This window comes from Echinops telfairi, unplaced genomic scaffold (genome assembly GCF_000313985.2).
Source record: "Echinops telfairi isolate 266 unplaced genomic scaffold, ASM31398v2 ScPeMD7_7468;HRSCAF=8506_0, whole genome shotgun sequence".
Classification (NCBI taxonomy): domain Eukaryota; kingdom Metazoa; phylum Chordata; class Mammalia; order Afrosoricida; family Tenrecidae; genus Echinops; species Echinops telfairi.
This window is the reverse complement of record NW_022111369.1, coordinates 7,336,532-7,353,377: the sequence shown is the minus strand read 5'-3', so window position 1 is coordinate 7,353,377 and position 16,846 is coordinate 7,336,532. Positions and strand designations below refer to the sequence as shown.

Below are 16,846 nucleotides of genomic sequence, written 5' to 3'. Positions count from 1 at the left end.
CTTTGGTAACTAAAGTATGACTGACACAAGCGATCGTCTTTTTCCACTGCTTCCTCTGTTTGTCCGAGCTAGGCTGTGAAGTAGGAGGACAGAGGATTGATGCACTCAAACAGGGCTGCTGGTGAAGACTATGGAGTATACTCTGAGCTGCCAGAGGAGCCAACAAATCAGGCTTAGAAGAAACACAACCAGAACGTTCCTCACAAGTGAGATGATGAGGCTTTGGCTTGTATCATCAGGAAACACGAATCCCTGGGAAAAGGCAGTATGCTCGAGAAAGTGTCGACAAAACCAAGGGAACCCCTCAATGAAAAGGACGGACACAATCGCCAAGACAATGGGCCCCAACATTGCAACAGTCACGGAGCTGGGGCGGCCTGGACAACTTCACTTTTCCTTCCGTGGGACATAAGGTCACCAGGAGCTGGAGCTGGCTCAGCCGCACCTCCCTACTGAACATATAATCCTAAGTCTGCCCTTTCTTCTCACAGCCATTAGTACCATAAAGTGCATGCACTAGACTCGAAAGGAGTAAACTGTCAGATGCCACCGGTAAATGGTGGTTGGGTGTAGGAACCCTGGCCGCGTGACAGGCTGCGTGGTTAATTGCATAGGCTCTGGCCTTAGGGCCACCATGTTCCAATGGGGCCGGTTTTTAAGCCTCTCCATACTAGTGTCCACCTCTGAGAACCGTTGTGAACCTTAGAGACACAATGAAAGCAAATGACTCTGGGCCCAGGGCAGAGCAAGCACTCAACATGACAGGACTTGTTCTCACCCACGCTGTATGTAAAGTGCGGTTACAGGAAGATGTCCGGCCACTCCAAAAACATAGGACGCAGTTCAAAGAAAAAAAGTTTTTTTTCCACTCACAATCTATTTCTTATGATCCAGCTACATACCAGAAACTGAGTTTGGGGCTGAAAACACAGCAGTGTAGCAGCATAGGAAGGAGCCCTGGTGACAGTGGTTCCATGGCGGGCTGCTCGCTGCAAGTTGTGCAGTTGGAAACCATCAGCGCTCTGAGGGAGGCGAAGAGGCTGCCCTGTCCTGCTCAGTCACAGTCTCACACTCCCACAGGGCAGCTGCACCTGTCCTCTGGGGTGCTAGGAGGCAGGATCAACTGGATGGCAGTGAGAGCATACGGACACTGGATCATTTTGTTTGTTTGTTTGTGTTTGTTCATGTACCTTTTCCTTTCTTTCTTTCTTTCTTTCTTCACACCCCCCCCCCAGCGAGCTGGGGGCTCAATTACACTGGAAATTACAACCAACTATGGGAAGGGGCATGAGAGTGTAAAGAATGCTATTGGCGGTGGGATATTACAGGGGACTTACTCCATCTCTAGGAGACTGAAAGACCACCCCAAGGAAATAACTCACAGGTAAAAGTTTCAGGGAAGGTTGGAAAGTGACTAGGTGGAGATACGGAGTTGGGGAAAGAAGGCAGAGGGCAAGAGTGTTATTAGGTAAGGAAAGAGCATGGTAAGTCAGAGAATGTCCAACACTGACTGGGGTGGGAATAAGCTTTGATCTAAAGATAGTTGGGTTGGTGTCTCCAAATCTGGATCTGGTTATGAAAAGGCTCAGGGGATGGAAACCAAATGCCATCAGAGAAGCCATGTCGAATGTAAAGTAAGAAGGAAGTGTGTTTGTAAGTAAAGTGGACAGGAGGAAGAAAGAAAATGAGGACAGAGGTAAAGCAAGAGACTGGAGGGAAATTCCTGAATCACCTGCTAACCATTCGGTCTGCTGGACTAACATCTATTTTACAGTGGGGGTTAAAGAAAAATTCATTTCTACATATTTCTTATTGGAGGGACTAATACTCCAAAGATGAGACAATAATCGTTCAACAAGAACCCGACACAGATTAAAATCCATCTCTGGCAGGTCATTCTTAAATCCAGAATACAGTGGCTCGCCACAAAGAAAAGCCAGCCTAGTGGTTTTATGGTTCCCCAGCATTTCCAGAGGACCAGTCTGGGAAGGGTTAGATTGTTTTACCATCCAAAGGCACTGAGTTGGATGAAAAGAAAAAAAATCCTGTTAAAGCGAATCAGTCAATGACGTAATTTACTACATCAATGGCAGAAAAGAAGCATTTTTCCCTACATCCCGAACTTGGTAAATGATGAATGAGTTTCACATACTGAACACAAAGGCCATGCAAAGAGTGTTTCCAACATGCTGGAAACAAATTATCTGACAGAAGCAGGAAATGTTTAAAAAATACATAAAAAATTATATTCCAATTACAGCTTTTTCGGGGATGAATGCTATGGGTCAGGTTACATATTATGCGTTACAGATTCCTATTTACAACATCCTGTTTAGACCCCTTGAAAGTTTATAGAAATGATTTCCGTTTTAACTGAAGCATGCCTTATGCTTAATTTTGGCCAACTAATAAAACTTTTTGTTCAGAAGGAGTAACAACCAAACTAGTTGATTTTAATATCCATGTGGTAAGAAAAGTTGACATTTACTGAGAGTTTACTATGTGTGAGTCAATATGGCAAATGATTTGCATTATATATATAAACATCAGCACAGTATTCCTCTGAGATATATTTAGTCTGTTAAAAGAAAAATATTACTTTACTACTGGAAAATTAAGACATGTGTCTTCAAAGAAACAATGATTTCCTATGTTCCAAAAAACATAGCTTTAAAATACATCTCCTAAATTATCTACAGAGATTCACATAATCAACCCCATTGTCCCTGAGTTGACTCTAACTCATAGCGACCCTAGGTATGGTTTCCAAGACTGCACATCTCTATGGGAATCGATGGCTTCGACTTTCTCCTGAGAAGCAGCTGAGGGTTTGAAACACTGACCTTTTGGTTCGCAGTCCAACGCTTACCCAAGAGTGCTTGGCATAAATTATTTTCACGATAAGGAATTGTTCTCACAGTGCTTTCTGTAGGCAGAAGCTGGCAACTCAGGCCCATGGGTCAATTCCACCTGTTTTTGTATGGCTAATGAGTCAGAGAGGGATTCTGTATTGTAATATGGCTAAAAAAATGGTATTATCTCATGGCAGGTGAAAAACACATGACATTAAAATCTCAGCATCTGCAAATGAGGTTTCTTGGAGCACAGCCAGGCTCCTTTGTTAATGTTTTCTTACTTGGACGGCCAAGTGGAGTACTGCGACTGAGACCACATGGCACACCAAACCTATAATATTCATTCTCCAGTCTTTTACCAAAATGTTTGCTGTCTCTGAAACATCAACAGAATAATAGGTGGCCTGTTTTTAGTTTTATACATAGGGTTTCAAAATGTGATTTCAAGAATAGGGTAGTATCACAGCTCTCATTAGTATTGAACATTTTCGGGCCACATTGGATTATGGTGCGATACACTTGAGAGCAAAATAAGATGGGCCAACACCAGTGGTTATCCAATGCACCAATTTTCCCCAGAAAGGGATATTTGGTAATGTCTGGAGACATCTTTGACTGTCGTGACCTGGGGGACAGGGGCTGCTGCGGGCATTGGCGGCTAGCAGCCAAGAATGCTGGCACACACCCTGCAGTGCAGAGATGTGTCTCCACAACAAACCGGTATCCAACCCGAAATGCCAATAGCACTGAGGCTGAGAAACACTAATCAACAAAAAACTGAGTTCCACTGAATTTCTAGAACAGGACTACTCCCTGAATATAAACACAACTGCTACTTACTGACATTAATCCATTCTTACCACTCATGCCATGTTTATTTTAATATTTATAAGAATGAGAAAGATAAAGTTCATTTTGTTTATAGATAGGCTTTTATGACCAATCATTATCCATCTGTACTACAGTAATTTTCAGAATGGAACAGCCTTATGCTCATGCCAAGAATAGTTTCATTCTTCTTTTTTTAACCACTCAACTACTTTGCTTGATATCATCTAAAATCCTATTATATTTTCAGCATTTTAAAAGATTTTAATTCCTAACACACAGCAAGTGTCCACAGTATGTCAGTGATTTGGGTCATATATAAGTCCAAGCAGAAGGTAGCAACAATGATACATTGAGGGGGAAGGGAGGGGGCAGTGAGTACAAATACCAGCCACAAGATGACTGCTTATAAGTAATTATACTAACAAAATCTTAGTGATGGTTTGAAAAATACAGAGGCCCCTGCTGACCAAGTATCTATTCAATCATTGGATTTCAAGTTGAGGTCAATTTTTAAATGGCACGAAAGTTTCTAATTATAGTTGTATAATTAGAGTAAATACAATTAATTTGGCATCCACCTTTCCATTTTTTCCCTAATTTTTTACTGCTAATTGGGGGAAGGTTTTCAGAACAAATCAGTTTTCCATTCAACAATATCACACACATTTTGTTTCATGTCATTGATTGCGATCCCCATAATGAAACACCATCTATCCCCCATTTCCCTCATTTTCCACTTCTATTCCTCCTCCTTCCCACCCCTTCTTATCTTCAGAACTTCGGTCTTGGGCAAATGCAACCCACTTGATCTCAAATGATTGATTATTCTGAGGAATGCATACTTCCCTAGTGTTACAGTTTGCTGCGTAGACTTCCCTATTGCTTGTTTGCCTAAAACTTGAGCCACAGAGGTGAATTCGCTTCCAGGCCTGAAGGGTGACTAAGACCACAGTCTTGGGAGTTCCACCAGTCTCTATCAGAGCAGTAAGCCTGGAATAAAAATTTCAGGTTTTGTTCCACATTTTTCTTGTACTTGATCCAGAGTCCTTTATTGTGGTCCTTCTCAAAGTGGCCAGCAGTGGCGCCCAGGACCCAGCTACTTCTGGTCTCAGGGTGGTAGCGAGTGAAAGAATCAACTCTCAAAACCTTTGTCCCAATCTCTGGCACGTTCTCTTCTTCTAGAACCGGGCACATGGATCCCTCAGGACCTATGTTTTCATATCCCCGGGCATGAAGTTTGAGTCCCCTTGGCTATGAATTTATGCTGTTGTTCCTTAAAGCCTAATACTGGAAACTTAGCTATGCAATTTCCATCATTTGAGACATATCATTTTACTTTCAAAATACTTAAATTTTTAGCTAGATTCTGGTGGGATAATCAAATATTTCAGTGTTTTCTAATCCTGGAGAACCATCTCTGACCTTGTCTTATGAAGCTTCCCACACTCACAGACCTCCTGGGAACTTCCCCTTCCCAGCCCTATGTGATTATCTTTCTTGATCCCACCTAAGACATTTCATAATTCACAAACATTGTACCTTTGCGCCCGTGTCACCTTTGGGGCCATTTTCTCCAGCATCTCCCTGAGGAGAGACAAACAAAACCAAATCCACACATGTCAAATATGCTGGTGACATTAAGCCAAGAGTATTTTTTGTTAAGTTTTCTCATAAACTGCATTTTTAAAAACACCACCTATTAAAATATCTAGTCAATATTCTACAGGAGATAATGTACTTTTAAGTAGGCTGGTATCAAATGATAACAATGGGCATTGGAGAACAATTTTAATCCCTTCCATAGTATTAACAGAAAGCAGTAATTTTTCCATCTGCCTTGTAATGTCTTATTCTGACTTAAATTCCCCTTAAGCCCCTCTCTTTTCTCTTCCGGTCAGGCCTTCCCTCTAACAAAGACTTACACTTGACACCCATGTGCATCCTTTCTTGTGCAATTCCTGCCAACCAGACCCTGCCCTCTCTCTCCCCTTCCCATGAATCCCACCCTTGCTCCAAGCCCATTGTCAACTTCTGGGCTCCTAAAGCGCACGATGTTGTTGCAAGGTCTCTCAAGTCTGCTCTCTGTGACGCCATAGCCCACAGAACAAAGGGTTGCTTGGTCCTGCTCCAGCCTCACATTCGTTGCTATGTGGGAGCCCATTGTTGCAACCACCGTGCCAGTGCATCTCCCTGAGTGTCTCGCTTTCCGGTGGACCACCATACTCTACTCAGAACCTGAAGATGAGCACTGACTTCTCTGACCTTGAGTGATTTTCACCTGGGAAATAAATAGTTCTTAGAAAACCTTACTTTTTTTTAATCATAGGAAAATGGATTTGGGAAGTGTATGTGTCGTTTGTAAGTTTTTAATTTCCTCTCAGTGGCTAATCACTCAGAACTGGGAAACTTATTCTTTCTTCATATTCTGTTCTTAGTCTGAAAGCTTTCTTGGAAAACTGCACATTGAATAAAGAAGACCAAAGAAGAATGGATGCATTTGAATTATGATTCTGGTAAAGAGTGTTTAAAATACCATGGACTGTAGAAGAACAAATAAACCAGTCTTGGAAGAAGTATATCCAGAATGTTCCCTGGGAGGCTGGTTAAGGTCATGACTTGCGTACTTTGGACATGTTATCAGGAGAGACTAGTCCCTGGAGAAGGACATCATGCTTGGTCAAGTGAGGGGCAGTGAAACAGAGGAAGACCCTCAAGGAGATGGACTGACTCAGAGGCTGCAACACTGGGCTCATACTCAACAATTGTGAGGATGGGGGACACAGCAGTGTAGTGTTGTGCCCTGCATAGAGCAGCCATGAGTCACCACCAACTTGACGGCACCTAGCAACAATAACATTCTGATTTCTTCATTGAACTCTTCTTTCTGTACACAAAATAATGCAGTAATAAATGATAGGTAGATAGACTTCCTGAAACATAGTGGAGATTGCATGGGCTTTGAAGTCAGAGAGACCCGAGTCCCGAATTCAGCTCTAGCACCGACTGGGCCAAATTAAACTCTTTAAACATCAAGTGTCAAGTAACTGGGGCAGTAGCTGATCCATAATGAGCCCTTAAACAATGGTAGTCATTAGCAGTAACAATGCAATATTGTTCATACATTCCATAGGCTGGCATGCCCTTTTCCCTAGCCTCCTAAGAGGTCACTTTTCTAGAAGATGAAAAGGTTCCTAAAGAAAGAGAAATGATTGATAATGATTTCCTTGGGAAAGGGCAGATGGGGAAGAGAGGCCTTCCCCCTGCCCCGCTCCCCGTTTTCGCTTATTGTTTCAAAGAGCATGAAGTGAACCAGCTCAGGCATTTGACTGTGGTGACGGATGGATGTGGCCCGGCAGCAGCCGCGGTGGGCCTGCAACACCTTATCTGATGAAACCTCAAACCACTGCTGGCTTCGCTCCTTATTTTCTACACACAAGACTCTTCTGGTGTCTAATTAATGTCAACTTAATTACCATGAATTGGCTGCATGTCAAATAAATGTGCTGATCATCAGGGATAGCAGATCTTTGAGAGATAGCCTGTTAGTAAGCTGCAAATTTGGGGGGACTTGAAATAAAGGGACTTGAAAATCCCTTTATTGAAAACAAAACCAACCTTATCAGGAAAACTGGCTCAGAGTGGTTGTGAAGCGAAAAGTTAGCCTGAGCCATCCCCTCAGGAGATGGCGAAATGCGTTCATTTTTGTGCTCTTCCCATTTAAATAGATGTGTTTTTGTTTGATTTTGTTTTTGCTTTGTCATGCTGAAAAAGAGTTCAACTGGGTCAAGAAGTCTGCTTGGCCTATCGATGAGCTTCTTAGAGGATTAACAGTTATCCTGTGGATTTGCCAGAAGGAATGTGTAGTAGATTGGTAGTTTCCTTCAGAGAGAACACGTGTCGCAAGCATGATTCAAGGAAATATCCCCAAGAACTAGAAAAATAAACACAGTGACGCACCCTGGGAACCGAAAACAAACCAGGACAGACCCCACACTGGTGCGGATGGGATTCTAAGCACAAGTGAACATGCAGAACGCCCTGTCTCCTTTTGTTCACGTGTCAGGTCTATGGGGATTCCTTGTGGGACAACTTTCAGTGCATTGCAGAAGGCACACCATCTGGATCCTCTTAACCCAGTGCCATGGAAGCAGCAGGAAGAGATGGGGATTCTGCAGAAGACGTTGCAATGGCATGGGACGGCCTTAGTGAGTAGTTGGTACAGCATATTTGCAGGCCTAAGGTGGGTTGCTTTTTGGAAAGTGATTCAAAAGCCCAACTGCGAATGTTTAAGTTTGCTCCCTTTCTCTCCGCATCTCTAAGCACTTGCATTCACACTTTTCCCATCCGCCGAAGTTGAGGGGAGTAGTGGAGGACCAGGGAGGGGGAGAGAAAAAAATATAAGCAAAATCCTTCTCACCTTTTCTCCTCGTTCTCCAGGTTCTCCCTGGGTAAATTAACAGAGATTGGATGACAGGTTACACAGTGAAGAACAAAAGGCCACCGAACAAAATCATACTGCAACAGACTCGGGACACTGGGGGGGAACGCTCTCCTGTGGCAATACATGGCGGCCACGTGAATACACTGAAAAAGACGATTTCCTGGAGAACTGGGTATCAATATTCACATCAAACAGAATAATCTTAAACCTTTGTGTTTCGAAGACTACAGAAGTATATTTTAAGATTCCGATTCAGAAACCAGAAAGGACCCAAGTACAGTGACGTGGTGATACATCGTCTGCAAGGGTCTAAACTAGCATATTCCTTTTGACTCTGCCCCAATTAAAATAATGAAGGTGGACAAGCACATTTCTTCCACAAAGCCTTTTGTTCTAAGCACCCCTGGGTGCCTGGGCCATTTTAAGGGTCCAGACTTCCAGTGTTTCCACTCTCCTCCCCTAACATGACCATAGACACTTAGCCCTGGATGATACTTCTTTCCCAGTAACGGGAACACGCTTCAGCTTGCTGGTATTCCAGGTGGCCCAGGTCAGGCATATTTTAGGAGGCATTGGCATCTTCCGGTCAGAGACTAGATTAGGACAGAATCTAAGTGAGTTTAGGAGCGATGTCCTTATTCAAATGACATAAGGACTAAAATTTTTCTAAGGTATACACTACACCTTATAATTAATAGGGAGCCCTAGTGGCATAATGGGTTCTGTACTAGGCTGCTAACCACAGGTCAGCAGTTCGAAACCACAAGCTGCTCCATAGGAGAGATATGAGGTTTTCTACTCCAGTAAAAGTTACAGGCACAGAAACCCACAGGAGCAGTTCTACCGTGTGCTATGAGTCAAAATTGACTTTATGGCAATGAGCGTGTATGTGTTTGACACATGATAATAACATTTCCCTTCCAAAAAGCTTGAGTGGGTGTTGCCATGAGATCAGACTACTTTTTACTATTTTTCTTTTAAAATTAAAAACCTCTCAAAGAAGTCAATTTGAGGGCAAATTTCTTTGCTTTTCCTGAAGCTCAGCTTGACCCTTTGACTTTCTGAATTTCTGGCCATCTTCACTGTTGCACCACCACCCTGACGGTTGCTAGGCAATCCAAGAATAGCATCATGAACATGCAGTAAGCATTAACTCCTATCATTTGACATGTTAACATGGAGCAAGAAAGAGAAGACGACAGGAAAATGACTGTACTCCCAAAGGAGTCTTTTCTTTCTCCTCGTGCAGGACAAATGATGGGGCCTGTAAAGTTGAGGTCTGTCCTAGGCTCCTGTCGATTGCAACGTGATCTGGAAAATCAGCTGACAGGCACCTGTGTGAACAGATACACCGCAGCACAGCTGATGGGATTAGACGTGAGTTTTGTACTTCAAGGGATGTCCACTCATCAAAGGATTTGAGATTTGTCTGCCTGTTTGTCTGACAGTTTAAACAAAACTGTCACCAATCCTTTTTTACTGAACGGATTAATTTGTTCTTCGAAAAAAGAAAAGACAGGAAAACTTGCAAGCATTCCCCAGATCATCCTCTCTGCATCTTTTCCTGATTTGGTAATCCAGACTACATCCATATGTAAATGTTATGCATGCTACATCTTTATTCTGCACCTCCCACGATGAACTCTGTTGTGTAAGCACTGCAGGGTGCCAAATATTGAGGACAGTCCACAGTGGGACAGGGGATACCATCTTTAGCCAGTGTTGGATGTAGGATGTGATTTTTAGGTCACATGGGCATAGTTCATGTCTTTATATGCCCATGAAGTAGTGCAATGACAAGGAACATACCAGAAACGAGTGCTTTCTAGTTATTTAAGTGTTCCAAAATAAAGATTTTATACATTCTGGTCACATTTGATTTTTTTGGGGGGATGGGGTGGGTGAGGTGTGGGGAATGAAGGGGTCTGGCATATTTCATGCTGAGAATCACAAATGCAGTTTAGTCACTAATCACAAAGTGCTGACTATAGCTTATGACAGTATTAATAAAAAAATGTCCACCCAAGTACAACCAGTGGGGTTCAAAAATTGTAATAGTTTACAATTTCATGGAAAATCATATCTCAAATGACTCTGGTTGGTTTTATTTAACTAACCCTTGATCCTGGCGTTCCGCTTTGTCCTACTGCTCCAGGAAGTCCAGGCTCACCCTTAAAATAAAAATTAGACAGTACTAAATAAAAGACAAAAACCAATACATTAGGTATACCTCATTACCAGGGACAACTATGTAATAATGCTTTAAAAGTAGGTGGAAAATGAGTCAACGTATAAACACCAATTAGTTTATATGGTCCAAAATTCTATATCTATGTACAAATCATACAACAGAATTATTTACCTTTGTCCAGTCCATAAAGAAAGCTGAAGCAACTTACCACTGGAAGGTAGTAATTATCCAGCATAAGGCTGGATACAATGAAGGCATCAAGGAAATTTTTGTTGAATGAGTGAAGAACTGAAAATATAAGGCTCCTTTGATAGAACACTTCTAAGTAATTATGCGCTCAGGAAACTAAAGATCAAATCATTAGTTTTTACTTGAGACTTAATCCAATGAACATTTCCAAATCAAAATTTTGGAACAAAACCTGAAACAATTAATTCATGTACACATGTTGGTCACAAAGGTGAAAAGTAAAAATGGTATTGGCTTCTTGTTCTAGATTCATTGTAAAAATAATTAAAACCAAGCATTGAGATTTGTGGCTGTCATTATCATCATGACTTTGGGGGAAGAGATGAGAGCTATTGGACAAGAATACCTTCCCATTTCCAAAAGATGGCTGTGTGTCTCTCTAGACAACAGTAAGCCACTGGAAGGGCCCAGGAGCCTGGGAAAGACACGCTGGTCAACCATGCTTTGACATGAGTCAAGCTCATGTCAACTAGAATTTCATGAAAAACTATTTCCTCAAATTCTCCACTATTAGACAGTTTTCTTCTTTGTGCTAAGGGTGGTAAAGTTGCTCAATTCACTGACATTTAGGAAAGATGTCTAAGTTTTCAAGGTGGCACCAGGAGGGCACCCTTTTCTTACATTTGAGTTCTCAGGCTCAAAATCTGCATGCTGCTAATAACAGTAATATCTCTTAGTGCTGCCAGGAACTCTGCATTCATTAACTCACTTAATTCTCACAAAATGATACTAAGTCAGTACTATTAGTGTTTTACAGTTCACACATAAAAAAGACAGGGCAGGGAGAGGTTAAGAGAGTTGCCTGCAGCTGTCGGAGGATGCTCACTGCCACCCAGTCTCTCCTGGCTCACAGCAACCCCGGAGGGCAGGGAGAACTGCCGCTCTGAGTTTCCTAGACTGTAACCTTTTACGGGAGTAGAAACCCTTGTCTTTCTCCCTCAGAGGAGCTTGTGGTTTCAAACTGCCGACCTTGCTGTTTAGCAAGCCAAGGCGTAACCACTACACTCCCAGGGCCATCTCATACCAATATTTAAACTCTCACAGCCATTTTATCCCTCTATCAAATGTCTGTGCATCTGTGAAGGAACACTTCAAGACGTTGTTATAAACTTGGGGACAGATCACACATAATCTATCCTCACTATCCCTTGATTTATCACCCTCCTTTCTAACTGACCCTCCTAAATGTTTGTCGCTCTCGTTAGGGGCCATTGGGTCAGTTCCATGTCACAGGGATCCTATGTACAACAAGACAAAACACAGCCCAGGCCTGCACCAACCTCACAACCTTTGCGATGCTGGAGCTCCCTGTTGCAGCCACTGGGACAATTCACCATTGTGAGGGTCTCCTTTTTGTTGGCTCTACTTTGCCGAGCATTCTCTCCTTCTCTAGGGACTGGCACCTTCCGGTGACGTGTCCAAATAAGGAAGATGAAGTCTCCCTATCTTTGCTTCTAAGGAGCATTCTAGTTGTGTTTCCCAAGACAGATTGTTCTTTCTCCTGCAAGCCCGTGGTTTGTTCCACACACTTCGCCTATACCATAACTCCAGGGTATCCATACTTCAGTTTTCCTATTTAATAGTTCAGTCTCTGCATGTATATGAGGTGACAGAAATACCATGGGTTCAGCCAGGTTTACCTTAGTCTTCAAAGAGACATCTCGGATTTTTAACACTATAAAGGTTTCACGCAGCAGATCTGCCCTGTGCAATACATGGGGGTATCAAAAAAACTCAGAATTGTGCTGGGTGGAGCAGAGCTTTTGTAGTACACAATTTCCCCCCTAGGTGATCGTTGACCAACCCGCTCTGAGTTAGTACACACAGTGGCATCTCCTGGGAAGGTTCTCTCTGGTCACAGTGATTTTTTTTTATTTAATAAAAGCAGTTTTGTTCCAACCTTATGTTGGCTTAAGAGAACTGTGTACGGCTGTGAAATTTTGTTTCCTGCTCAGGAAAAATGCCTCAGAAACTGTTGTGATATTGAACACAGCTGACAAGGACAGTGCTATGGGAAAAAGGCAGGTGTACAGGTGGTTTTCCCATTTCAAAAAAGGTAAAATGCCAATTGATGACAAGCCTCGTTCTGGACATCTGTCAACTTCCCAAATGGACGAACATGTTGACTTGTAGTGCATTTGGAGTTCATTCCCCCAGGTTAGACTGTTCATCAAGCTTTCTATTGAGAGGTTCTGAAAAGATTGTGTAACAGTGTGCAACAAAAAAGGCCTGCTTTGTGGCAGATGGGGCTGGTTTTGCCACTATGACAATACAGCTGCTCATGCAGCCATCTCAGTGCGCCAGTTTGGGGCAAAAAAAAAAAGTATGCCTCTCTTGCCCCATGCACCTGACTCACTTGACTCCGTTCTGTGAGACTTCTTTCTGATTCCCCAAATGAAGAGGGGCATTAAAGGACAGTGATTTGATGACATGGAAGAGGTGATGAAAAAAAATGAGGGAGGTGCTATCAGCCATTCAAACCGATGAGTTTGAAAAGTGTTTGGATTTGAATGAAATCTCAGATTTGACAAATGTACTAAGTATAATGGAGAGTACTTTGAAGGTGACAATGTTGTTTTGTAAAAATAAATAAATAAATTAATTAAATACACAGTCTTGAAAAAAATTCCATCATGGGGGAATGAGGAAATGCATTTCCTCATATTATTTGCTCAGCAGACAGATTAAATAAGTATGATGAAAGTATTCAACTGTGGTTCACATCTTTATGATATTAAAGTAAAGAAAATATTTTTTTTTCTGTTCAAAGGACTGCCTCTTGGTCTAGGTACATGTTCCACATGAACACAATTAAGCATTCTGAAATTCCCATTCTTCACAAGGTTATCCAAAATCTGTTTTGATCCAAGCAGCTGGATGCCTTTATACGGACAATGCAACACAAGTATGCATCTTTCTGGTATTCTTTGTTCTTAGCCAAGATTTGTCTGCCATCAGCTATGATATTTTTCATTCCAATGCTCTTCTGAATCCAGTTTGAATTTCTGATGGCTTCCTGTATATGCACTGCTGCGACTGCTTTTGAATCACCTTTAGGAAAATATTACCTGCATGTGATATTAATAATATATGTTTAATAATTTCTGTATTCTGCAAGATCATCTATCTTTGGGCAAAAATATGGATCTCTTCTATACTATTGGTCAGGCAGCTGTTTTCCAAATTTCTTGGCCAGCACTGTATCAGTTTGCTAAAACATTTAAATCGCTATTCTGTCAACTTCTGTGGTTTCCGCAGTGCACCTTGGACTACTTCTTCCTTGTACAACACCACTTTCTTTTTCCTTTTCCTCCAATACCATCAATTCTTGATAATTTCAATATGGCTGAACAAGTCAATTCTTTTTGGTACTGAGACTATGTATTCCTTCTATCTTCTTTTACTCCTTCCTGTATTGTTCAGTGGGAAAAAGATGGGCCTTTCTATTTCTATACTCATATACAGTTAGTCTCGGAAACCCAGAGGGGTAACTTTGAGTCAGCATTGATTGACCCAATGGCAGTGAGTATTTTTCAACACTTTGTCAATAGGACCCATCAATAATGCAATTGCAGGCTTGTTTGTTTTTTTCCCTTCAGTTCTTATAGTTTGAGATAAATCCTGAGTGTTTTCTTTCATGTTGGTTTTCAAACTTTAATGCAGAATGTTTTTAAATCTCAATTAAACTTCCATTTTACAAAGATGATTTATGCACACCTACAAGATAAATGAATGCAACATAAAGCTTGTGGCTTCTTTCTCGAAGCAGGAAAGTGTTTTCTAATTATACTGGATTATTATAACTGCTAAAGCCTTAACCTCCTGGAAAATATTTCCTTTTATGGAAAGTCACGCTATAGTCCTAACTCTGGCACATTCTTTGGTCAAAGGGCAAAGCATTTTTCTGACTAAGAATAACAGGGGCCCCTATAGAAAAAAATTGACCTGTCATTTGTACATTACAAAGAGGGCAAGAACTTGGAAGCAGAATACACTTGGAAACAGAGGACTATCATTCACTCTGCAAGCAGGAAAAAAAAAAAAAAAGGAGCTGTTGAGTCTATCTTTCTCAGAGTCCACAACAGGAAGAATTCATAACTCACGGCTTAGTGCAAACAGGAGATGCTGCTAGGGAACAATACAAACTTGGTTTAGTGTTTCAAAGAATAACCATGGTCACAAGAGTTTTATGTGCGTATGTATGTGTGCGCATGTGTAAATCCCTGGAAAGGGACAAAATACATGCTGAGATGATGAACCAAGGAAGTGCAATATGGTGTAGATATCTGCAGTGTTCTCCTTAATATATGACCATCAAGGGACGCCCACACGATTCATTTTTTCCTTTCATTTTATAGACTGTAAGAGGAATGTTGCAAAGAAGTAAGCAACAATTACATTCATCGTCCCATCAGCCTGTAACAATCATTTTCATTTTGGAAGTAAACAGCCAAGCCTTTCTTCCTAATTTGTCTTAGTCTGGAAGCTCCACTAATACCTGTTCAAGATCACAGCAACAGGCAAGCCTCCACTCACGTGGCTTCACCTGAAGTCGCAGGTTAGTCATCAAACCTGGGTCTCCTGCATGGATGATGGGAGGTCTCCCACCCAGCCACCACTCCTACTCGCTGTTATTTTTGTCATCATCTCACCAGCATTCAGCATTTCATTCTTAGCCATTTTGGTTACTATTTTATTCATCATAAATGCAGTGGTATCTCTAGAGCTGGTGTTACCCTCTACCCTATCAAGTGTGCTGTCTTATTCCAGTGAGCGGTCTCTCTGGTGGAAAGCCCAAAATGCATGTGACAAAGTCTCATCATCTTTGCCTCTAAGGAGCATTCTGGCTGTACCTCATCCCAAACAGATTTGTTTGTCCTGGTGTTGAAGTTACACTATGTGGTAATTAGTACATTTTTACACTAGAGGGATATTCTAGTAAAAAATGTTTACTTTCTGATGACAACGACACAAAACATTTTATCAACAGTGGTGTTACCTGTGAGGTCCACCCTTCCACCCCGCACCCGCCTAGTGATATCATGGCACACATGAGCACTCTCTATTGCTCAATCTTATATGACTCTTACCACTACCCAGGCAGCTCACAAAGTTTTAAAGCTGAGAAATGAATAAAGCTAGTTGCTTCCTGAATGGATCAAGAAAGAATGGAGGGTTGAGGATGAAGCACGGCATTTTAGCTCTTTAATGAGTTCTATCAAGAAAAATATGTCTGTGGTTCCGTTTATATGAAATATTCACAAAAGCTGAGCCGACAGCTACAGAAAGCAGATCGAAAGTCCCTGGGAGCTGGAGAAAGGGGGAGTGGAGCACCTGTGTAATGGGTATGGGATTTGATTTTGGAACTAGATAGTGGTGATAGTGGCACATCATTGTGAATGCACTAAAGAACAGGAACATTCTCATCGAAATGATCAGATTTCTGCTGTGTGCAATTCACTTCAACTTAGAAAGAAAAAGAGAAACACATCAGACACATCATCAGACACAGCCAGGGCGGTCTACAGGGGCCGCTGGTATTGGCCGAGCGAGCTTCCTAGGTGGTGTGACGGCAATGTTGGGATGAAATGATGAGTGACTCTGAGTATTAATCCACGCTACAGAGTTCTGGTCGCAGCCATTGCACTGACAGGTGTTTAGGGACAATTCTGTCCTAGTCCAAGCTGTCTGAAGGAAATGTGAAGACAGAACCGATATGACAGGTATCTGTCCAGAGAGTTTATTTTTGAGAGGGGGTGGGGGTGCGGCAGATATGTAGCTAAATGAGATCTGAGGACACAAGATTTATTTCATTATAGTTGCATTTATGGAAGAAAATTGGCAGAATAAAGGCATATTAAAAGGAAGTCTTGATGAAGAATGAGTTACATCACCACTTAGTGTATTTTTCAGATAAATAAGGGTAAAATACTATCATCATGAGGAATCTTCGAATGAATACCATTATATGATATTATCATGCCACAGTAAAACCATACACACAGAGACAATTATATCACAGAAGTGAAGACAAAAAATACGGGAATTCGTTTGTATGTATAATATTGAGTCTTACATACAAGCAGCCATCTAGCTGAGAAGCATCAAAGCCCATATGGAAGAAGCACACTAGCCTGTCTGACCACGAGGTGGAGAAGGGACCAGTTATCAGACATCAAAGAACTTAAAATCATATCAGTGGGTGCCCGCTCTACTGACACAATCACTGAAGACAAACGTGTGCAAAAGCAAATGTGGTGAAGAGAGCTAACAGTGCCC

At 41.8% G+C, this 16,846-nt stretch overlaps 1 protein-coding gene across 8 annotated transcripts in view; it reads right to left on the bottom strand.

Moving 5' to 3' along the window:
- The window catches only part of COL25A1 (collagen type XXV alpha 1 chain), a 580,731-nt gene that overhangs the window by 100,777 nt on the left and 463,108 nt on the right, over positions 1–16,846 (bottom strand). For all 8 annotated transcript variants that reach the window (XM_045284160.1, XM_045284159.1, XM_045284163.1 and 5 more), the window contains exons 13-15: positions 10,245–10,298; positions 8,104–8,130; positions 5,226–5,270 (exon numbers count right to left, since the gene is read on the bottom strand). In XM_045284160.1, the coding sequence (XP_045140095.1) occupies positions 5,226–5,270; positions 8,104–8,130; positions 10,245–10,298 (126 nt within the window). The remainder of the gene's footprint in view (positions 1–5,225; positions 5,271–8,103; positions 8,131–10,244; positions 10,299–16,846) is intronic.